This window comes from Maniola jurtina, chromosome 23 (assembly GCF_905333055.1).
Source record: "Maniola jurtina chromosome 23, ilManJurt1.1, whole genome shotgun sequence".
NCBI classification, from domain to species: domain Eukaryota; kingdom Metazoa; phylum Arthropoda; class Insecta; order Lepidoptera; family Nymphalidae; genus Maniola; species Maniola jurtina.
The window spans coordinates 4,805,236-4,830,122 of NC_060051.1; the positions used below are offsets into that span (position 1 = coordinate 4,805,236).

General features: G+C 36.8%; 1 protein-coding gene across 1 annotated transcript in view; it reads right to left on the reverse strand.

Moving 5' to 3' along the window:
* LOC123877335 (dual specificity protein phosphatase CDC14B-like) overlaps positions 1-24,887 on the reverse strand; it is a 34,948-nt gene continuing 10,061 nt past the window's right edge. The window contains exons 3-8 of the mRNA XM_045923994.1: positions 6,187-6,446; positions 5,512-5,718; positions 5,083-5,401; positions 4,329-4,467; positions 3,761-3,956; positions 1-3,594 (exon numbers count right to left, since the gene is read on the reverse strand). Of these exons, the coding sequence (XP_045779950.1) occupies positions 2,614-3,594; positions 3,761-3,956; positions 4,329-4,467; positions 5,083-5,401; positions 5,512-5,718; positions 6,187-6,446 (2,102 nt within the window). The 3' untranslated portion in view covers positions 1-2,613. The remainder of the gene's footprint in view (positions 3,595-3,760; positions 3,957-4,328; positions 4,468-5,082; positions 5,402-5,511; positions 5,719-6,186; positions 6,447-24,887) is intronic.

A 24,887-nucleotide genomic window follows, 5' to 3' on the forward strand; every position in this document is an offset into this window, starting at 1 on the left:
GCGTCCCTGTAATCGAAATAGGCAACTTTTTATCCCGGAAAATTAAACAGTTCCCACGGGATCTATAAAAATCTAGATCCACGCGAACGAAGTCGCGGGCATTAGCTAGTTTGCAATAAATTGCCGGCACAGACGTTAGGTCCCCGATTTTTCAAGTCTCACCCGGACATGGACTTATCAAGTTTAGCCAACTCATTCGTCCCAATATCATCCTAAACAGTGTTCCGAGCTTCACATGAGGTACCCTTAGGAATAGTAGTCCTTTGCTCTCTCCAATTATTTCTTCGAGGTTTTTAAAAAAATCCGTGGGAACTCTTCGATTTTCCGGGATAAAAAGTAGCCTTTGTGCGAATCCAGGGTATAATCATGCTCCATTTCCAGCCAAATCCGTTAAGTAGCTTTTGCGTGAAGGAGTAACAAACATACACACACACACATACACACAAACTTGCCTTTACAATATTAGTGTGAAAACGTGCGCTACAAGAGCCGTATTAACGGGGTCTTAAAATAAAATTGCAAGTACAGTCGCGTAAACAACGATTATACAATATTACAATAAAAATGGCATAGACAACAGTCTTCACAACAATTAGCAGAGTCTAAAATTTCATACTATGTACACAATAATTAGTTGAGGCAAGTTGGAATCACTGAGTGTACAATACAAATTGATATGATGCTATAAATTCGTGTTTTATGATGATCGCATACCGCCACAAAAATCTTATGCAACGCATTTTTCAGTATTTAACCCGAGATCTAGTGTTCTTTGACTTTGCCAATACATAACAAAATATCGTTTTAACTCTAAGGTAAGGTATCTATAAAGCTTACTTTGTCTTTGCTTAGACTTTACTTAGAGTTAAAGCGAGAATGATGTCTGGCACAACAATCTGTCTCGTTTTAACTCTAAATAAAGTCTGAATAGTGAAAGTACGCTATAGGATTACTGAACATGCGAATGATATAAGTCAAGTCTGCTTTCTTTGTTCCAATATGGTGCTAAAGACATTATAATACTGAAAAATGTGCCTTGCGGATCGTGTTGTAGTATACGATCAACTTTATTCAACATGTCTACAAAATAAAACGTTTAAAGTAATTTCTACAGTCGAGGGAAAAACTAATATCGAAAAAATGTAGGTGGTCTTTGTCTCGCTCTTGTGTGTGCTATGATCCTTACTAAAATATAGACTTAAATAATAAGACTTTATATCTATATATTTATAATAAAAAAAAAAGAGATATATCTCAAAAACTAACAAATATCACCTCAACTGTAGTTTCACAGTGCAACTATAATATTATAGAAATCTCATGTCGCAAGAATACAACAATTAAAATAATCATAAATAGACTAAATTGCATTTTTTCCTTATCACATAAAAACACTAGTATTTTTTGTGACAATAGATATTTTAGAATATTTTGACCATACTAAAAGTATTAAATTAGAAATTTTGTATGAACAAAACATTTGATATTCTAAATATTGCATAATTTTTCTGCGATAAAATATAATGTAATAAGTAATAAAGAATTGAATTCTGTAATTTTGCGTAAAACATATAAACAGAAGTAACTTTAAATGTCATTTATTCAAAATAATTTATACTTTTTATAATAAAATGTCAATAAAGCAATAAAAAGAAGTAAACATTTAAAATCTTAGCAACTTTTGTAATATAGACATAATTTTACCTATACATCGGTATCGCAAACAAAATATTATATTGTACAACTTTATAGTTGATCTATATTTCTATAATAAAATGGAAACTTATAAATCAATATAAAAATTAAACAACAGGAAGCTCAATAAAAGCTAAACTAAAATGGCATTTAATAGTTAAATAGTAATTTAAAAATTACAAAAATATTTTTCTTAGGACACTAAAGGTGGTCTCATTCTTTTAAATAAAATAATATTCAAACACTTTTTTCTCTAACTGTACTATTACGATCGATAGAATATTCTAATTGTGACAACAGAATTTCACTTTGAAGGATTTTCCTTTTACTAATCGACCACATATTATAACATTTAAACAATGTTACAATTGTTATAAACAATTAGGCTCATCATGGGGTCTAAGAAAAAACACCTATACACTTATCACAAAAGTTGATCAATTTGTTTAGACATCCAATTTATACAGACTATAATGTTACAGAAATACCATACCACTTTTATAAGTTGCATCATTGAATATACACCAATGAAATACTGACCTTATTGCTTGACGTTAGGATTTTAAACAGAAAAACGCAATTTCGCTCATAATTTGCGTAAAAAAACATGGCGCGTAGGCGAACCAATAGCGGACGAATGCGCGCTATAATCAGCTGAGATATTTTCGCGCCATTATCTTATGCGCCATAAATTTTATTTTGGTTCCTGCGCAAGTACATCGGCGCAACTTATAAAAGTGGTAATACTGTACCAGCGTTTGATATGAGTTTAGTGTAAATCGAGTCAGTCGAAAGACATTAGTTTAGCACCTAAACAAATCCATCAACCATCTATACAACGTGTGCTATGCACGCTAAACATCTATTAAAAACTCTATAACGCGCGAACAGTTGCCTAATCTCTTGTTTTGTCGGAGATCATTTCTTCTTGACGGTCGAGCTGCTCGCACAACTACTCGACCGAGTTTGGACGCCGTCTTTTTTCAATAGCCCGACCCCGAACGCCGGGCATTTTTTTCTTAACGCCTTAATTTTATATAGCTTATTCCCCTGCGAGTTACTAGTCTCCTCGAAATTATCCGGGGTGACATCGGCTGTGATTACAGAGTTCGATATACAGTCCATCGGCTCGGGAGTTTTAGATTTGTCCCGTTTTCGCCTAAACCGGAACGGTGTTTCAAGTGAATCTGCGGATATATTTGTGATATTCGTATCACTGGAGGATAAATCTTGGGATGATTCCAGGCCGCTTTTGGGAAGGCTTTTCGGCAGTTTCTTGCGAGAACTCGAGTTCGACCGAACGATTAGTTTCTTTCGAGAATTTACGTTGGTGGCTGTTGCTTTTGTTTGAGTGACTGCTTTGAGGTTAGGTTCGGAGGGTAGTCGGTTTTTGCCGTTCAAATGGCAGTTTTCTGTGAGAGCTGATAGGGTTGATGTGACATTGGTGAGCGTGGTGACTACGCTGGTGTCGCTGGGTATCTTCGATACGGCGTTGGCTTTCCTGGTGAACGTTTTTATTGGGCTGCTGCCATGGGAATAGGCGAGCGTTGGCCGCGCAAGGTTGGCGCGTTGGCCGTGAAAGCTGTTCTTACCTGTAAAAGGCGCCTTGGCCGCTGCGAGCTTGGCTTGGGAGTTGGCACTGCGAGTTGGCGGGAACGTCGAAGTCTTAGCCGCGTAGTGAGACTTTAACGCAGCGTTCATCATCCTCGGCTGAGGCTTCAGATTAGTATTATTCGCGTTCCTGATGTTATTGGTTGGCATCATGTAATTTATTTTTGGCGTGAACACCGTTTTAGTTGGCAGCATCGGCGTGGGAGTCGTCTTGTATTTGCCGATGACTGATGTGACGTTGTTTTCTGCGTCAGTTTCGTTGGCATTTAGGACGTTTGCGTTGTCCAACTGTAACAAATAAATGTCCCTTAAGTTTTAAGTATAATCACAGACGTAGCATAACAGACACTAGAGAAGAAATACATATGCACATTGCAAAACCTCGCTTTAATGCATAATTCACCTAGGAAGACAATTCACAAGAATGTTGTAGCGATGTCGTGGTACAACATACCTTATTAGCATTCTTGCTACTGTTGAGTATGGTCTGCAGGGATACGGGCTTGTTACTGTCTTCTGTCTCCTTGGTGTTGAGTGCGAGTGGCTCCGGAGGCAGGTCGCTGTATATACCCCGAGTGAAGACGGGAAACGAGGTTATGTTGAAGCGACGCCGGTACGCCTCGCCAAGTGCATGCATACGAGGCTGGTTACTGGAAAAAATGTAACTTTTATTAAAATAGGTTAAAGAACCAACTTACTTGACTTAAATAGATTTAGAAAATTAAGACAATACAAAATATGGAGAATAATTCGGATCTTTTTATTGCTTGTAAAAGCAGGAGTTTCTTAACAAAATAATTGGTCAATTATAGCAGCGCAGCTTGAATTGCTTTGATTGGCTTTAATTTTATTTATTTATTTAATCATGTATCAATAAATTAAAACTAAAACATATACAATGACAAGACGTTTGAATACAAATTAAAAAATGGCATCCACATAAAACTGCCAACTTTTCACAAAGATATAAAGCCGACGAATCACCGGTTTCAGCTTAATATAATTTATTTCTCTATACTTACGTCTCAAGGAACCACTGTTGATGTCCTATGACAGAGCCAGGTCGGCACACTCGCAACCAAGCGATAGCTTCCCGCGCTGTAAACCCGTGGTGCTTCATCATGTAGCATGCTATCAGAGTACCGGTTCTACCCAAGCCCGCTGTTGAACAAAAATAAAATTAATAAAACCTCTTCCACCCTAACATGTTCTCAATTCTCATGCAGGGCTTGCTTATTCTAAATCTTACAGGTTACATGTTTTTACCTGAAGCTATGCCATTATCGGTTTATTTAAGAGACAAAACCCTTTTTGAACGATTAGAAGCGTGTCACACTAGCGAGCAGTTATAAATCGCTTATACGCCATTTGTTGCATTATTGTAGCTGCTACATACACCCTCAGTTGAACCGCATTAGGCGAGAGAGAGAGAAGAGATCTACATTTTAAAAGCATGTGACAAAGACAACAATACGGCTCCATGCTCATCACCCGTGTGTCATAAAATGATTAGCGTCATACGACTATTGGTTGAGTCGCACTATGGTAATCACTAGAGCGAAAAAGTATTCTTATTGGTATTACGAGACAAAGACAGCTCACCTTTACAATACACAATCACGGCGCCCTTCGCCGCTTTAGCGATCCTAATGAACCGATTGACGATCAGGCCGAAGGCACAGAATCGTCCACAAAGTACAGCTCCCTATGTTCTATGGTGCTTACTAGAGCGAGAGAGCAAATACTTTTTGTATGCGAAAGACAAAGACAGCTCACCTTTACAATGCACAGCCACGGCGCCCTTCGCAGCTTCAGCGATGCGAATGAATCGATTGACGATCACGTCCGAAGGCACTGAACCGTCCACAAAGAACAGCTCCCTGTGTTCAAACCCATGCATTGTGAACTGCTTGGCGTCATATGACTTCTTGTTGAGCCGCACTATGGTGGTCACATGGTGTTTCCTAAAGTATTCATGATAATGCTCTGGGCTATGCAGCGGGTATCCTCGGTCGAGTCTTGACCGGTGGTGGGGTCCCGAAAATGCCAGCATTTTACCGGGAATGATCCAGTTCAAATCACCGTTTTCCACTTTCTGGAAAAAATAATATGTTCAAGTATAGGCTATACGTCGCAAGACCGTGGCGTGTGGAAGTTCCTACAAGAGACCTATGACCAGTATTGGATTAGTTGACTATTACTTACTTCGTAGAACAAGTACTCCTCCGCATCAAAGTGGTCGAAGTCGAAGAACTTGGCATCGTGAGCGACCTTGATGCCGTGCAGCACGTCCAAGAGGGATATATCGAACAGCGGGGGCCCGCCCGACGCGTCTCGGAAGCTCAGCAGCGACCACGAGCCTTCTGTCAGCTGCTTGTATACCGCCGCCGGGGACCCGCCCAGGTATATTATCTAGAACACAAAACAATTTTATAATAAACGTAAACTCACTTTGAGCCCTAATTCGCACGAGCGTTAAAAAAGCGTTGCGTTAAAACCCGACGTTGCGCTGAAAATACAAAGCGTTGACGTGTTACAAAGCGCGTTCAAAAAGCGTTGACGTGTGAACAGATACTTGGGAATGCATTTGTTCCATTTGAACGCTTTTTTAATGGACGTTAAAAAAGCTCTCGCGCGAATGAGGCCTAAGCCTTAATTCATAATTAAAAAATGCATTCCCAAGTATCTATTTACACGACAACGCTATTTTAACGCGTACGACGACGTTAATACCCGTTAACGCCGCGTTTTAACGCAACGCTTTTATAACGCTCGTGTGAATTAGGGCTAATACAGCATCGTCTGTAAACTGTCATAACGTCAAATTTATTTGTTAGATAAAGTTTATATGGGCATTGTGTTAAAATAAACAAATATTACCTGATAGCTTCCAATAAGGTATGCCGCGTTGAGTCTAAGCGTCTCATTGTTACTGGTGTAAAATACGATCTTCTTCTTCGGATTCCTCTCCAACTCCTCGTTGAGCTTATTGCAAAATTGATACAAATGGCACAGGTGATAAGGTCCAAAGTCGAAGTAGAAGTTTTCGTACACGATGTCATCCTCGATGTGGAAGTATTTGCTGTTGCGCGTTGGTTTCGGCTTGTATCCCGTTTTGAGCGTCGCGAAGTATAATCTGTCTGAAAAATACAAAAGTGTGTTAAAGAGATGTATGCACACGAAAGAAGTGAAACTTATAGGTGCTACAAACACGTGCAGAGTGGAGTTGTGCCGAGGTGCATTGTCTTTGTTTGAAAACTAAACTCAGCCCTATTTCTTTCACTATACGGTTTAAATTGGTATAAAGAAAATAAAACGAAAAAACCGAAGGGTTCTGCTTGAGTCACCGTTGCTATACCAAAGTAAATAAGTAACAACACTATGTTAGATCACCTGCCTTGGAGGCAGAAGGCATTTAGCTTACTTAGGTGGTATCGTCGCCGTCTATTAGAGTTAATCCGCTCAGTTAGCTCGCTAAGCTTAGCTTGCCATGTAGTTCGCTGAAGTGAAATATGAAACAATGCCGAAGCTACATGAACTAAGCTAATAGCAGGTTGGGCTTACTTGGTCTTGTCTTGGTCATGTGGCCCGAGAAATATACCTATAGCGCGTCCGTCCTCTCATGCCCTTTATGAGAGATAGATCAAGACACGCGACAGCGTGTCTCGCCAAGTTCGATTCTAATAAGAACGGCGGCACGCTGACAAGTGTATATTACACGAACCATTTCGAGCTACTTTTGACCCCCCCATAACTCAGAAACTATTGAACCTACATATTTGTAATTTTGCATATCTATTAAGACCCCTTTAAACGCTTAGAATCCAAAATTTCATGAAAAAATCTTTTATCGATATTAAGTTATTAAGGTCTGAAAAGTGCCATTTTTAACACTCACTCACTCACTCACTCATCAAAAACCTAACCTACTTCCAGGTGACTTAGAAACTTCAAATTTGGTAAAGTGATAGGTAATTAGGTGTATACAAAGGAAAAAATCAGAAAATAGCAAATTATGTTTTAATATGTCATATATTATATGACAAAGTTATTGGTGTGGCTAGTAGAACAGCAAGTATGGATCAAGGTGCACATTTTAAGTTTGTAAAACTGTGTAACGTTGGTTCGTTGATCCGTTGCTCCATTGCGACGTGATTGAAGAACAAACAAATACTTGTTCTTTAATATGGGTAGTAATGGGTGATTCACTTCCAAAGCAAGGAACATTGTTATGTTCCTTGCTTTGGAAGGACTATAATGTTTTATAACTTCATATATACTAGTGACCTGCCTCTGTTTTGCTTGGTTTCACACGGACAGGTAGTACAATACAAACTATTCACAGAGTTGATTTTCCGTTGTATGTTTTAAGTGGTCTAATTGTGTATTTTTATTTGTAAGGGGTAATCTCAGAAGATAAAAGTTATGTACCTAAAGGTTAGGTATACTATATCTGACATACTGTACTTATTAGTTAGGTACTATTGTACTCGTATTGAAAGTGAAATCACACCTGGTGTCTTGTCTAGGGAATCAAAACCTAAAGGACCTAGAACATTATGAAAAGCAGGTAGCAATATTATCATAAAAACCAAGTAAAGGAAAAAATCTTAAAACTGTTAATTTGTGGTTAGGCTTCACAAATCAATCACAAAAAAAGTGTTATTTCTTGTACGATGGCGCAGAACCCATCGTGTGCGAGATACTTGACTGGTTTATAATTTGTAAGGAGTAATCTTAGATGATAATATAAGTTATGTATGTATATCTAAAGGTTAGATATATTATGGTATACCTAATAATTACTAGTTACTATAATTTTCGTAAAATTATTCTCGGTTATGCACAATGAAACGCATAAAAAAGCAGGAACCTTTGAAACAATAACAAACAATTATAGTGCACATGTTGAAGTCCCATGCAGCCGTTACTGGTCAGCTGAAGTGACTCGACTCGACATAACATTTTGCTTTGCTTGCATAAATTATTATGTTTTAAAATTGTATCCTAAGGCTCAAAAACAATTACTGATTAATATTATCTATACTCAGGTACTATTTGTTATATTATCAACTTAAGAAGTTATTATATTCCATAAAAATATAAGAGCCAAAAAAAGATTCAACAAATTTTACCCGTGAAAATGTTACTTTAAGACATATTATCAATGTCATAAGTCATATTAATAAATCCAACCATGGATATACTATAATACATATAATACCCATGTCAAATTAAAACTTTTTGTGCTAGTACCTACTACGTCTCTGAGCTAAGCCGCGGACAGACGGACGAACGGACGGATATTGGAAAACTATGTATAATAATATAAAGGGTTCCTTGTTGCCTATGGAACTACAAAAAAAAGGTCGTTGTTTTGTTAGTACTTCTTGGCAATCAATGGTACCCTGTTAGACATTGTTTGGTGTATTGTTTGTTAATTTACTTGTTTTGCCAGATGTCAGATATCGCGATCCATAAGGCGCAAGGCACACCACCGGAATGGTGAGAGGATGCGCGCCAAGCGCACGCCTTTGCAGTCAAGACTGAAGTAAATAGGGTGATCCTCCAGCCGAAATATTTAAACAAAATTAAACAATCTAAGAGTAAAAAAACCGGCCAAGTGCGAGTCAGACTCGCGCACTGAGGGTTCCGTACTCGAGTATTTATTCCAACATTTTGCACGATAAATCAAAAACTATTATACATAAAAATCTGTTTTAGAATGTACAGGTAAAGCCCTTTCATATGATACCTCATTTGGTATAGTTATCTTACTTTGAAAATTAAAACACATTTTAATTATTTTTAAATGATGTGACACAGATTTTCTCAAATACTAAAAATACTTAAATATAAAAATTACAATCTGTATTATTATTATTTATGAAGATGAATATACTGAACTTTATCCAACAAAAATGATGTAACCACAAATTCGGGGTTTTCAGATTTATTCCTGTACTTGTGCTATAAGACCTACTTACCTGCCAAATTTCATGTCTCTAGGTCAACGGGAAGAACCCTATAGGTTTCTTGGCAGACACGACGGACTGACAGACAGACAGACAACAAAGTGATCCTATAAGGGTACTTTTGAGGTACGGAACCCTAAAAATGAGAAAAATATTCATGCTTAGTTTAAAAAAAACTGTGCCTATTTAAAACATCGAGATTTTCGCATAGTGGTCACTGGTCACTCTACTTAAGATCCTGGCAAAGAAACCACCTCTACTCGAAGTGCAGTCTCTATTCTATTCATCACACCTCGACTCACCACGCTCGGTCTGCGCTGACCCTTAGTTGTAGACATTTGGCATAAAATAGAATTCATATTGTTACTAGTTCGTTTCAAGTTTGGATATTAAGAGTAGAGGCATTCAAGCTCGGGAAGGCGGCGAGAGCTGTTTTATTTGCATTGCTTTTCTCAGATTTTCATGTTAATCTTAACATATAGATCCTAGTTAAATAATTGTGAAAATAACCACAAAAACTCAACTCACGAGATCGTGTGATTATGTTCTATTATTGAGTTCGCGTCTCGATATTTTATTTTAATTTAAAGAGGACTTCACTACTCAATTATTGTTAAATTACATAAGTTTTAAAATAATCTAAGTGTGTTCGTGGTATCCTGGGTTCCAGCAGCAGAGTGTTGGGAAGTACTAGTTATTAAGTTTATCTATTTTAACATGCTTGATTAAAATTTGCATTTTAGGATATACAATCCATGTGCATTCGTGGTATCCTGAGTTCCAGTAGCAGAGTGTTGGGAGGAAGTACCTAATAGTTATTAAGCCTATCTATTTTAACATTGGAAATTCATTAAATAAGTATAGCAGGTGTTTTACGAAATATTACTGCTTTAAATATATATAATACTTTAAGTGTACCTACTATCTACCTACCTTAAATAATTTTTCTTGGTGTTCTTTTAAATTATTGTGATATTATTATTAATTATTTTACGAAAATATATTTATTTTCAAGTATGAGTCGTACAGTGCAGTTACTGGTTGGTGACTCAGTCATATTGCACGAAATAATTTCAATGCCTCCCGATGGAAGCTGTTTATTCCATTCGATTGCATTCTCACTATATAATTCTATTGATTCGCAATTAGCAAGTAGCGTGCGTGCGGCAATTGTCGAGTATGTCTGTCAAAACTGGCAAGATTTGAGCGCATGGACGTGCAACCAACACGGTGAGCCTTACGATTCTGTAGAACAGTATCGTGCGAGTATGCTTCAATCGACTACCTATGGGGCTGTTTCTGAATTAAAGGCCGCAGAGAATTTGTATCCCATAAGGATCGAAGTATACCACGATGGCAGCTTGCGTGGTATATTTGGTGAAGAGGGCCATCCTATAAAGCGTTTTCTCTTTTCGGGCAATCTATTGTCAGGACATTATGATGTTTGTGTACCGTTGGAACCACATGATAATGAAAATATAACGCGAAAAGGACGTCCACCAAAACAAAAACAAGGTCGGCCTAAATCATCAAACAAATCCCGTAAGGAACAAATCCGTGATGCTAATCAGCGCTACAGACAGAGACATCCTGAGGTAAATCGCGAAGCCACTCAGCGGTACAAAGAAAAACACCCTGAAGTAAATCGCGAAGCCACTCAGCGGTACAAAGAAAAACACCCTGAGGTGAATCGGAGAGCCGTAAGACGTTATACGGACAAACATCCGGAGGTCAATCAAAATGCTGTAAAGCAGTATGCATTAAAAAAACCAGAGGTAAATAAGAATGCTGTCAAAAATTATCAGGCAAAGAAAAAATTAGCATACACAAGTGAAAACCACGTAATAAATAAATTGACAGATAAAATAAAAAATCGGTTGGAAGCAGAAAAAATTGTTAAGTGGGTTCTTCAGCGACGTAATAATATGGTGAATAGTTACATTAAACTTTTCGATCGCCTCCAAAAAAAAATTACTGTAAGTATTGAAAAATTTAAAAGTCTCTCCCCTGAGACATCTATAAAAGATAAATTTATGATTCTTGCAGGGGAATCTAAACATCAGAGCACTCAAGAACCCTACTACTATGAAAGTTCATACAAAGTATTAAACTCAGATGAAACTATAGTAATAAATGATGAGGGCCAAGCAAATGTGTTTAATTTACAAGAGAAAAATAAGCTAAATAATATTTCTTGGTCTTGTAATTCAAAATTATGTTTGCTAGAAGAAACTGTGCTACAAAACCTAGAGAATAGTTTTCAATTTATACTTTCGAAGTCAGCGATAGATGTATTTACTTTGGTATCTAATCAGAGCCATGAATACTATGGTACAATTAAAATTCTCAGCAATATTAAAGCCCATTTTCCAAAAATAAGAACAATAGTTAGAGAACTTTATCAGTTAGCTTTTTATGGCAAAAATATAAATGCTATAGATTCTGACTTAAACACTATTAATGTAAATAAATTAAAAGAGTTAGGAATTCCTTTAAACAATATCGGTAATGCCGATTGTGAAGTAAATATGGACGAGGTACAATTGAATGAAGATTTAGTAATACAAAAATATAAGTCTGCCTTTAATGATATGAAAAAAAGATGCGCCGATGTCCCGGTACATCATTGCATATCATGTCACAGGTTACTTTGCTTACATGACATGTCAGCCATAAATAAACTAAGAATTCCAATTCAAACTGACGTATGGCACAGATTACAGATTTTTAATGAGTCTCATTACGTCCAACCTAGTTCTTTTGTTTGTGTCTCTTATGCTTAAAAAAAATTAGAGCCAATGAGTTGCCTTCCAATTCTATACTAAATAATCTATATTATAGTGATATACCAAAACAACTTAGTAATTTAAATAACTTTGAAAAAATATTAATCCAACGGGCCAAGGCATTCCAAGTCGTAACAAACTTGATTCCAGTGGGAAATAAAAATCTGCCTAATAAGCAAATGATAAAAAAAGTTAAGGGTAGGACATACCATTTGCCACTACCTGTAGAAGTAACCCTTAATAAATTACCAAAACCCGAAGACCCCTTAAATCTCAACCAAGAACTTTTCATTCTCGTTAGAAGTAGTCCTACTAAAAATAAAATAATGTGACAAGAAATAGTAAACGTTAATAAAATATATGATGCGTTAAAGTATCTTAAAAATAATAATACTCATTATGCAAATATTAATCTCCCTCATAACCCTGATAATCTATTAAATAACCTTGACCAGAATTTGAAATATGATGTAGAAGTGACTGAGAATATCGAAGACTCACAAAATCAATCTGCAATTCTCACCCAAGTAACAGAAGAGAAAGCAAGTATTTACGAAGAATATACTATATACCCTCTACATGAAAAAAAACAAAATTTAGCAGCTACAGCTCTATATCAAATGCTTAAAGTTAATGCGGCACCATTTGATAACCGCAACAAGCATATAGATACTTTGTGCTTTCCAGATATTTTTAATGAAGGCAAATTCGGCCAGTTTTATCCGCGAGAAAAAAATATTACTAGTGCTGAATTCATAAAATCTCGCTTAACATCAAAAGATTCTAGATTCAGACTTAATCAGCAATACATATTTTACTTATTACATGATGCAAATTTGAGACAGTTGAGTGCAGGCATATTTTATAAATTAAATGTGACAAATCAAACCCAAAAATTAACAGCTCAAAAATATTTGGAGATGATAGAGAAGGATGAACTTGAAGGAGATTTAATGGCAATATTTAGTCGATTACGAAATACCGAGCAATTTTGGAAAAAGCCTAGAAGCGACGTCTTATGTATGACTCGTCATTACGGACCTGCCACATGGTTTTTGACTATCAGTCCCTCAGAATGGACGTGGACAGACCTTGGCGAGTATATTAGGGAAATTAATGGTCCCGATGCTAAAAACAAATCTATAAGCGAGTTAGTAGCAATGGACCCCGTTGCAGCATCACGATTTATCGATATAAAATTTAAAGCTCTTTTAGCTTTCCTAACATCGTCTGAAGCACCTTTGGGTGAAATAGAACACTATTTTTGGCGGCGCGAATACCAAGCGAGGGGGTTGCAGCACTTCCATCTTATGCTGTGGGTAAAAAATTCCCCAATACTTCAAGAGTCAACAGCTAATGAGGTCGCATGTTTTATCAGTAAATATGTCACATGTGCTGTTCCTGATAAGAACATTTCACCAACATTACACGACCGTGTAGTGAAATATCAAACCCATAAGCATAACTCATACTGTTTAAGGAAAAAAAAAACAAAATCAGGTTTCACAACTGTTTGCAGATTTGGATTTCCTCGCCCAGTAACTGAATCTTTAACGATAAAAAATGTAATCGAATCAATAGCTGCAAGAAAAACATTAAAATCTAATAACAGACTTTATAATATACCCCGTAAAGAAGAATCTCAGTATATCAACGACTACAACCCAGCAATCCTTCTCGCTTGGAACGGTAATATGGACTTGCAGTATGTAGGAGAAAAAACAGCAGTATTAAATTATTACATCACTAAATACACCACAAAAGGCGAAAAGAGTCATGCAATAGACACTTTTGACAGCATAAACTCTACTAAATCTCTTGCTAGTAGGCTCTATAATGTAGGTCTTCGTGCTCTTAATAACAGGGAATGTGGCGCACTTGAGGCATGTGATACACTCTTGGGCATATCTCTATACGGCACTGACCCGCAGACCACAATAAGATGGCTCGATGTAAATCTGCATCGCAATCGTAGAGTAAAATCTAAAAAAGAAATCGACCAGCTAGAATCTGATTCCACAGACTTATTTTTCGAATCTTGGGTAGATAATTACTATCCTCAACGGCCTCGGGACTTAGAAAATATGAATTTGTATGATTTTGCACGATGGTATGACGTAACTACAACTCCGCCGTCAGCATCTGCACTAATACACAAATTACCATCAAATAAATTTTTAAAAAAGCGACAGCGGCCCTATTTAATCAATCACTATAGTTACGATGTAAATAAGTACCCTGAAAAATATTATTTCTCTCTTCTGTTATTGTTTTATCCGTGGAGAGACCTAGCTGTACTCAAATCAGGTAAAAGTACTTACACAGAAGCATTTAATCTTTTAAAAGATCAAATTAAAGCTGGACTCAATTACGGAGATATGCAAACCGAATTCTTGAATAATATAGAGAGAGCATTCGAAATGATTGAAGAAAAAGTAGCGGAGATTAAAGAAAACCAAGAAAAAAGTGATGAGAATGATGATGACGGAATAGAAAATCCGCTGGAATTCATGCCTATTGAAGCTGAAAATGCAATGCAGGATTTTCGGAATGCAAAAGCGTTGGTATCGGAAGACAAACTTGAAGAAATGATACAAGGCCTCAACGTGGACCAAAAACGTATTTTTAATACCATTCGTGACACTTTGATTGAAAATAAAACAAGACTGAGATTATTTGTTAGTGGTACGGGAGGCACTGGAAAAAGTTATTTAATAAATACAGTCCAAAGTTGGGTTAAGCAACATTTAAACAAATTAGTTGCAGTAGCTGCACCCACAGGCATTGCTGCTTTTAATGTAAATGGTCTTACAATACACAGGCTCCTACAGCTACCGGTAGAGCATGGTAATTGCTCTAAGTACACTTCTCTGTCAGATCAAGTCCTTAAAGTTTTAAGAAGTGATTTAAATGACGTAATTCTTTTGATCATCGATGAGATCTCTATGATTTCAAATGTGACATTAATGTATATTCATCTTCGTTTAACAGAAATATTCGACACTGGTGATATAGAAGATGGCTGGTTCGGTAGAATTCATATTGTATTATTTGGCGATCTACTGCAGTTGCCTCCAGTGAGACAACTCTCACCTTTCGAGAGCATTAAATCCTCAGACGTTCTAAAGTGGTTGGGGTCGCTTAGCGCACCAAATTTATGGAGAGACCTTTTTTCATATGACGAATTAACTTTAAATATGAGGCAAAAAAACGATCCAGTTTTTGGCGAGATGTTAAATCGTATAAGAGTAGGTGTTGTAATAAAACAAGATATAGATGCTTTATCTCGTCGGCTTCTAAAATTAAATTCCGATAACTCAACGGCACGATTAATGGAAATTATAAGATATTTTTCAAAGATGCCTAATAATACAGTATGTTTGTTTGCCACTAAAAACATGTGTAATCAATTCAATAATGCAATGTTAACAAGTATAGAACAACCAGAGATCAGATTGAATGCAATAGATGAAATAGATTGCCCACGATATTTAAACAAACGAGTCAGGGAAGTGTTAAAGAAAAACGAGGATGATTCTTCACTATCTGCTGGTTTAGAAAATGTTATAACAGTCAAAATAGGGGCTCGAGTAATGTTGCGTAGAAATATAGATGTAAGCAAGGGGTTGGTTAACGGATCGATTGGGGAAATAGAGAAAGTACTTTATGAGGCCGACCAAAACGATAAACCGAGAAAAATTAAAATTAAATTTAGCCATAATTTAACTTACGAGTTAGAACGCGTCAAAACTAAGTTTCAGATATTGAATAATGCATATGTGCACCGCGAACAGTTCCCTATTTGCTTAGCATACGCTATCACTATCCATAAATCACAAGGCCTTAGTCTTGACAGCGCCCTACTTGATTTAGGTTCTTCAATATTCAGCAGAGGGCAGGCGTATGTTGCACTATCTCGAGTCAAGACTATGGATGGTGTTCATCTTATCAACCTAGATCCTAGCCAAATTAAGGCCCAAGAAAGTTCTATAAATGAATATAACCGCTTGCGAACATTATACCGCCCCGATTTGGACAAATTATCTGTAAACAGAAAACGAGTGAGAAAAAATCCAGACCTGGAATGGACTGTGCGCTCTCACATTAACATTTTGCAGGAAAATATAGAAAATGGCACCGAAAAGAAAACAGTGCAGCATAAACGCAAGAAAAAACGCTGAGCTGTGCAATAAACGACTAAAATGTTGATCTTAGTTGAGTCATTTATTGAGTAGTATATCATCAAGGCGCTCTGTCATTAATTTTAATAAATCGTTGATTGCTGCCCCTGAGGATTATATCAATCCTACTTGTCCATACTAATAAAATATTATAGAAGTATATTATGATCATTAATATTAAAAATTGCGAAAAGTTTCAGCATTTATGCTGCACTGTTGATCATAAGTGGAACGGACCACTTTCAAAAAGTATGTTTAGCATAGGCAGCGTAGTTTAATTGAAATGATGACGTGTGTGGGGGGGAGCTACAGTTTCTTGGTATTTTAGGAGACTTATTAGTCTTTGGATATTATATTAATCAAAGGACTAAATATGCTTCCTGGGATATCAAGGGAAGGTAGAAGCTCACCATTGGTGGCGTGGTGGAGCTACCAATCATCATTTACTTTTCACAAGTAAATGATTCCACTTCAAAGTTTCTTTCTTTTAGAAGGTTTCAATAAGCTTACACTCTCTTAATATCAAGTCTTCTTGCAAAGGTTACTATCAAATTAATTCACTTTAACCTAGGAAATCAAAAGAATCTGAAACATCAATCGAACTCAATATGTTCCAATACGGGGACCAAAATCTTTCATTACTTGAACTCTAACCGATTATATCCATACTCTCACTCAAAACTACTCAACCGTAAACTACGAGTAGGTAATATAAGTAGATGCAAGGTATTTATTATTATTAGCTAGTTAAGTAAACCAAATACAGCAAAACTCGTTTAAATGTGTTGAACTCATTATTTTCAATAAACTTAAAGTAGGTATTTAGAGTAATACGGTCGCATTATTATAAAACACCTTATAATCAAACGTTACACGTGCCACTCTCAAGAAATACTTTTAAAAGCCTTAACTTTAAAAAGATCTGTAAGATAGTTAAGGTAAGTAAAGTTTTTAGACACCCTATTAGGTTAGGTACGGAAATCTGGTATTTTAGATAAAGTTCCTTTCTTGGTTTGTTTCTATTATCGTGTTGTTTTAAAGTTTAATTCTGTGCAATATTTGTGAAGTAATTTTAATAAGTACATGAAGAGAAATCAACTTCACAAAAAGTTATGATATCCCATCAAAAACATAAATGTGAAAATGTAGCCAAGTTCGAACTTGAGGAACATCTTAGTTTAATAAATGAAGATGATAAAAACATAAAATAAATGTGAAAATGGAGCCAAGATCGGACTTGAGGAATATTTTAGTTCAAATTATGAAGAGAAATCAACTTTACAAAAATTGATGATATCCCACCAAAAACATAAATGTGAAAAAAGAGCCAAGTTCTATAACAAGCGAGGAATTTAAGCTTCGCCGATAAAAGCATTGATATCTAAATGGGTGCCAAGTTCTATAGAAGGTCTTTGTATAATTCCTACAAGAATGTACAAAGAGCTTTGATTGTTTTAAAATATTGTTTATGTTATTAAATACATAACTTGGCAAGTTTGAATAGTCAATTAATCATATTTAACGTCTAATATGCTATATATTTCAAGCTTAAAAATGTACTTGGCAAGTTTTCATCTACATACATCAATTATTCGTGGCGAAAAAAGTTGCCAAGTGCATTTTTAAGCTTGAAATATATAGCATATTAGACGTTAAATATGATTAATTGACTATTCAAACTTGCCAAGTTATGTATTTAATAACATAAACAATATTTTAAAACAATCAAAGCTCTTTGTACATTCTTGTAGGAATTATACAAAGACCTTCTATAGAACTTGGCACCCATTTAGATATCAATGCTTTTATCGGCGAAGCTTAAATTCCTCGCTTGTTATAGAACTTGGCTCTTTTTTCACATTTATGTTTTTGGTGGGATAAGAATTTACGCGACAGAAAGAGCGGCGATACTAAAATTTTAGGCCTTAGCGCAGTGCGAGCTGAATCGCACTTTATTGCGTCGTAACAAGACCCACTATTCATTAAGGGCCCATTCAATAACCACCAGATAAACTTTATGTAACGGATAAATGTGACATTCTGTCAGATTCCCAAATTCCAATACAAATACTGTCATAACGTCTTTATTCGTTAGATAAAGTTTATCAGGAAGTTGTGAAACAGGCCCCAAAACGCCTTTGCGGAGTGATCCTTCTATACCTTTACCAATCTGTGTTAATAATTATGGGTTGTATTTAAATATGGTTTAAAGTAAACCGACACGATGACCGACGAGGTTTAAAAGGATTACAGCACACATTTCGCGCACGAGTAACTCGCATAAACTCACGTTTATCCAACGATCCGATTCTAGAACCTTGTTACCAGCTCTTTTGTATACAATTGAAAAATTATACTGAAACTGATACTAATACTGTTTGCATGTTCCAGAGCAATTGGTCTTCATTACAAGGCTATGTCTCGTATAGGTACTTAATTGATTTTTGTACTATTCAACCAAGCCCTCTCGTCGTGTACCACATACCTAGTTGAAATATAACTAGCGTCGGCGCTTGGTTGAGATGATGATGAATCAGTTTTCTTTTTCTTTTTTTAATAAAAAATAACAAGAAAACGAGCAGACGACCTGATGTTAAGTGATTATCGCCGCCCATGAACATGTCGAGCACCAGAGCAACCGCCGATGCGTTGCCTTTCAGGAAGTTTCTTCTATCGACAATCGATAGACGTCTACAGTTGGACAAAGTTCTAGGGACTTCCACAGATAACAGTCTTACGCGGAATCCAGCGATTCCCTGTGACTCATTTAATGTCATCTGTCCACCTCACTGGGGTGTCTTTCAGCTTTCCGGAACGAGGTCGCCATTCCAGCACCTTGGGACCCATGACACCTACCGATGGTCACTCCAGCTTCACAAGCTACTAAGCTATGTCAGTTACTCTGGTTCTCCTACGTCCTTCTCATTTGATCACGTAGAGATACTCCAAGCATAGCTCTCTCCATCGTCCACTGAGTGGTTCTCAGCTTTCTTATGAGGCCCATAACTAAGCGAACATGTCTCGGATCCATACGACATCTGGCAACACGCACTATTCGATATCTTTGGTTTTCAAGCACTGAGGATTTTTTTATTTAGATATTACACTAGATAGGTATAGGTAGAATAATACAGTGCTGGAGTACCAGATCTATATATGCATACGACTCGACTTTAAGTTTCGATTCGATTTCGAGTCTAAGTTTAACAACTATAACCAGATGTTACTGATAACGAGGTCCGGAAGATTCAAAACTCCAAAAATCACTTGGATTTTAAACGGTTTGTTATATTATGAAGGCTCTCAGTCGGAATGTGATCATAACAATCCTAATACATTATTAGTGTCAAGTTTTAAATACCAATTAGTGCATGAAGACCATTCCGTGAACAGTATTATGTTTTGTCTGGGTATATGATCGCTGTTGAATGATGGCGCAATTTCCAAGAATAAAACGATATTAAGATAAATAATTTTATCTATGTTGATGTTACGTTATTAATCATTATGGTTAAATTGATATCAATTTTTCTATTTTAATTCATATGTACCTATTCCATATTGAAAGAAATCTTGAACTTGAACTAAATTATACGGTTAAATTGATACGCCCGTTTTTTCTATTTTAATTTATATGTACCTATTCCATATTGAAACAAAATCTTGAACTTAACTAAATTATACATTACGTTTCTCAGTCTCTGTCGAAAATGTCAGCAACAAAGTTGTTCAGAAATACAATCAGATAGTACAACCAAAGCCGGGCAGGTCAGCTAGTACCAAGTAAGCCTAAGCTTTGTGGTGAAAATGGATTTATTTTGAATTGAAAATAGCCGGAAAACGTACAGGGCATGTGAGAAAGGGTAACTTATTGATCTATGTCTAAGGGGGCCGTAGAAATTCCACCGACATCGACAGTCCACAGGGAATTTAATAGGCGAACACCGCGTATGACTAATAGTTTTTTATGGGAATGGCCAATATGATGCTTAATATGCCTACGTGTGTATACTGCATTGTGTGGTTTAGGTCATTTTATGGATACGAACATCATAAAAGTTATTGTTTTCTATACACAATATAAAAGAACTAGCTAAACCGCCCCGGATTCGCTTTTCGTTACAATCACTTCTAAGATTAAGACGTATGTTAGTGTAAGAATCATGAAAACCACACACATCACGAAGGATTAAACAAAATCATCGGTAGACTGATGAACACTAACCACTCCTTTGCCTTGCGCAGTCGGGTAAAAGGAAGCGGCGCGGCGGAAGATGCAATTTTACGAAATAGAAATAGGTAGTAACTTACTGAATGTTTCGATGTCAAAATCTATCAACGTTGTCGAGATGTGTACACTCGTACTAAGGCTGAGATCTATAGAGCGCACTTTAACTTTTGCTCAGACTCAAGACACTGTTAAAACGGGACAGCGCTATACCGCTGGCATAAATCTGTCTCGTTTTAACTGAAACTTAAGTCTAAGCAAAGCCAAAGTACGCTCTATACTATAGATTTCAACGTGAGAACCACTACGCGGGGTCGACTAGTCGCCTGGCGACTCAGTCGACGGCGACCGTTAAATCTGTTTATATGGAACTCGTCGTGTGTATGCGTACGACGTCGCACGTGCGTAATGGGTCTAAGCCTATGGTACAACAATTTCATGCGTTCACATCTCTATTCTTTACCCGTATAGCAGCGACAGACGAGTAGTGTCACGTTTAAAATTAGACAAATCCTTTAGCTTTTATTCTGCTGACTCAGCAGTAAGGACAATACAATCCCTTCAGCAAAGAGTTGTGTCGTAGTTATTTTCGTCATTATGACTGACTAAGGAGTGAGATTTAATACAAATCTTTTCACAAGATTTTAATCGTAGAAATAATTTTCGTCATTACTAAGATAGAACTTTTATCTCTTTATCCTTTTTGATTGGGTCTTTGTAGAGTTAAGCTGGAAATATTTTCATAATAGGATTAGCTGATACACATCTACGTTATAATTTGAATGGTATTTCAGTAAAATATTTCCGAGCATAATTCTGTGCTTTCAATTTACTTCAATTTACTTCAATTTAAATTCCGAGCATTCTTATATGAACTGAAATTTCTTATATTTATAGTACCTACCATTCAATCAAGGTTAAAAATAGTAAATAAATACTAAGGTAAGTTATGAAATTATTATATATTTGAACAATAACTGCAATGAAACAAATCATAGGACTTTAGAAGGAGTCTATTTTAAACTAAGATTTTTTTTAACTTTTTGAAGTGTGATGATACAGTATTCTTAGAGCATTACTTATAAAAATTCGCCCAACATTCACTCGGCGTATTTATCTGGCGTGTGTGTACAATGTACATAATATGTGGTATTTGCCAGCACTGACCATCTTATTGATTGAATTTTCATACTAACATGAAAGTGACTTTTTTGTGTGACGCAATTCAGAAATAGCGTGAGGGTTTAGAGTTTAGACATTGGCCGGCACTTGCCAAATGGCAATTAGACCAATTGGTCAATTGGCCAATGTGTATTGAAGCCTTTAGCCGTAAGCTGATATATACCAAAAAGCCCTTCTGCCTTATAGATGGCGCCTTATGCGCTAAGGAAAAACTTTGCAAAGTAGGCCAATAAAACCGCGCGCCACATTATTTTCCACTAATAGGCAATAGGTAATTAAAAAGCTGCAAAGAAAACACTGGCTTGCCTCAACCCCTTGACGGCTGATCACTTTTAATGGCTGGCCATAATTGCATTGCACAGTTCTGTTGTGCTTTTACCTGCATCGTATTTTTATTTGTATGCCCCAAGTTATGAGCTTTACTTATATACTTACTACTGCAAATAAGAATAAACAAAATCAGACCACGCGTTTAGTCTTAAGCTCCAGCTACACGCTCCGTCTTACCCGTGAGCTTACCTGCACAAGCCAGCAGTAGCTTTGCGCAGTTAAGAGGGGTCTCTCCGTCACTCGCTCCATACAAACGTACGAGGGGTGGCTGAAAAGTTCTGAGCCTAAGGCACTTGCATTCGTGCTAATTACTCATCCGGCGGGTCACTAGTTGAGCGACATCTACCCACTATATAAGAAAAGTTTCATGTCATTAGCTTCATTAAGCTTTGAGTAATTGAACCGTGAACATCAACATGTCTGAGTCATCGCTGCAGTTAACGAAATTGGAACATCGCGCCGTCATAAAATTCCTCGTAAAAAAGGGGAAAACAGCAAAAGAAATTTTTGAAGAAATGTCTAGTGTATACGGAGAATCTGGACCGTCGTCAGCCACGGTTAAACGATGGACACGCCTATTCCAACAAGGCCGAGAGACTCTGGAAGACGACCCCCGCTCGGGCCGGCCGAACACCGCAGTCACTGATGAAAACATCGAAAAAGTAAAAAAAATTGTACTGGACGATCGGCGAGTAAAATTGTGGCAGATAGCAGAAGAGCTGAGCATCAGTAAGGAACGAGTTGGAGACATTATGCATAATCATTTGCATATGAATAAAGTCAGTGCGCGTTGGGTGCCTAAAATGCTCACGCCACTGGACAAGCAGCGACGAGTTGAAACTTCCGAAGAATTTATAGACCTGTGCAAGGACAATTTGGAGGAAATTTGCACTCGTATTGTCACCGTTGATGAAACGTGGATCCGACAATACGACCCGGAGTCGAAACAAGAGTCAATGCAATGGATAGAGAAGGGGGAAAAGCCGCCGAAGAAGTTCAAGGTGGAAAAATCGGCTTCCAAACTCATGGCCACCATTTTTTGGGATTGCGAAGGAGTTTTACTCATAGATTACCTCCAAAAAAAAACTACGATGAATGCAGAGTATTATGCAGGGCTTTTGAAAAAAGTTCGCGAAGCCATTGTTGAAAAAAGAAGAGGCAAAATCAGCAAAGGAATTTTGTTTCTGCAAGACAATGCGCCGGTTCACACAGCGCGCATTGCGAGGCAAGCCTTGCGAGAAACTGGATTCGATGAAGTGAACCACCCTCCCTATAGTCCAGATCTGGCCCCTAGCGACTATTTTCTATTTAAAAATTTGAAAAAGGACCTTCGGGGACGAAGATTTGGAGATGATGAAGAGATGAAGGCGGCCGTAAATGAACATTTTCAAGCTAAAGACGCGGCTTATTTTTTTTCAGGGATACAAGCCCTCTATAAAAGATGTCAAAAGTGCATTGAAGTCCATGGGGACTATATTGAAAAATAAATTTTATTTAGATTTTTATCTAGACTTTTAATGCCCTAGGCTCAGAACTTTTCAGCCACCCCTCGTAGTTCCAATTTCATTTGAATATTAAGCAACTAAAGTCCATGAAATTTTGCAGACATATTCTGGAAACTAATATCTATGTCTGTTGTTTTCCAGATTTCTGTTAAAATATTCGGTTTCAAAGTTACGCGGTCTTAAAAATTTTCATACAAATCTTTGAGCCCATGTAATTTTAAAACTACATATTTTTAGAAAAATCTAAAACACCACAGACACAGATATTAGTTTCTAGAATATGTCTGCAAAATTTCATGGACTTTGATTGCTTAATATTCAAATGAAATTGGAACTACGATTGTATGAAGCGAGTGACGGAGAGAGCCCTGTTAAGTGCGTGCGTGTGGACGGCAAGACGTCATTCCACGCAGTTCCAAAAGTACGGCTTGAACAACCGTCGACTTGCTAAAGATTGAACTGAGTGAGCAGTTCTCCATCTTGACTCTTACTTGTACTGTTTTTACTGCGCAGGCAAGACGGAGCGTGTAGCCGGAGCGGTTAGAGCGCCACAAAGGAACAAAACAAACATATTATACAGACTGGTGAACACATAACACTCTTTGCATTGCACAGTCGTGTAAAAAGAGGGGGACTCAATTCGACACGAATTCTTCATCAAATCTTCTATGACTTGCCCGGTGGTCATGCTAAACCTGTAAGCCTGGGCTAGCATGATTAGCGGAACAAGCAGTGATTAGTGTAACAGATTTGGTTGTAAAAAAATTACTTAATAAAGTTAGTGATTCTCACAAATTGTTACAGTTTTAGATTAACAGCTAAACAGCTAAACAGCTTTGAAAAAATTAAAAACACTAGGTTTTAATTTTTTTCAACGTCAATATTACGTAACTTTACCTACACTTTCGTTAGCTTTAAAGTTCAATAACAATAAACTGTTTACATTACATGCATTACCTTAAAAATTTACATAAACATAGCAGCACTAAGTAAGTAATATAATGTTTTATTCATCACTCCCGAGCACAGTTTATTCAACCACGCTTCATAAATAGTTTGTTAAACCATGTCTGATTAGCAATTTTGTCAAATCATGGCCCTTATTTGTGATGAGTATTTTTTACATCCAATACAAATGTAGCTTGGAAAACCGTTACAGTACGAACCGCATATAAGATCACTTTGCGCACTCGACTAATACGATGTTACATCTGGACTGGACCCTATATGAATGTGGACTATTGAGGAAGACCGGTATTTTTTCCGACATTTTGCACGATAAGTCTAAAACTATTATGTATAAAATAAATAAAAATCTGTTTCAGAATGTACAGGACAAGCCCTTTCATATGATATCCCACTTCATATAGTGTATACTAATTATTTGGTTTTTC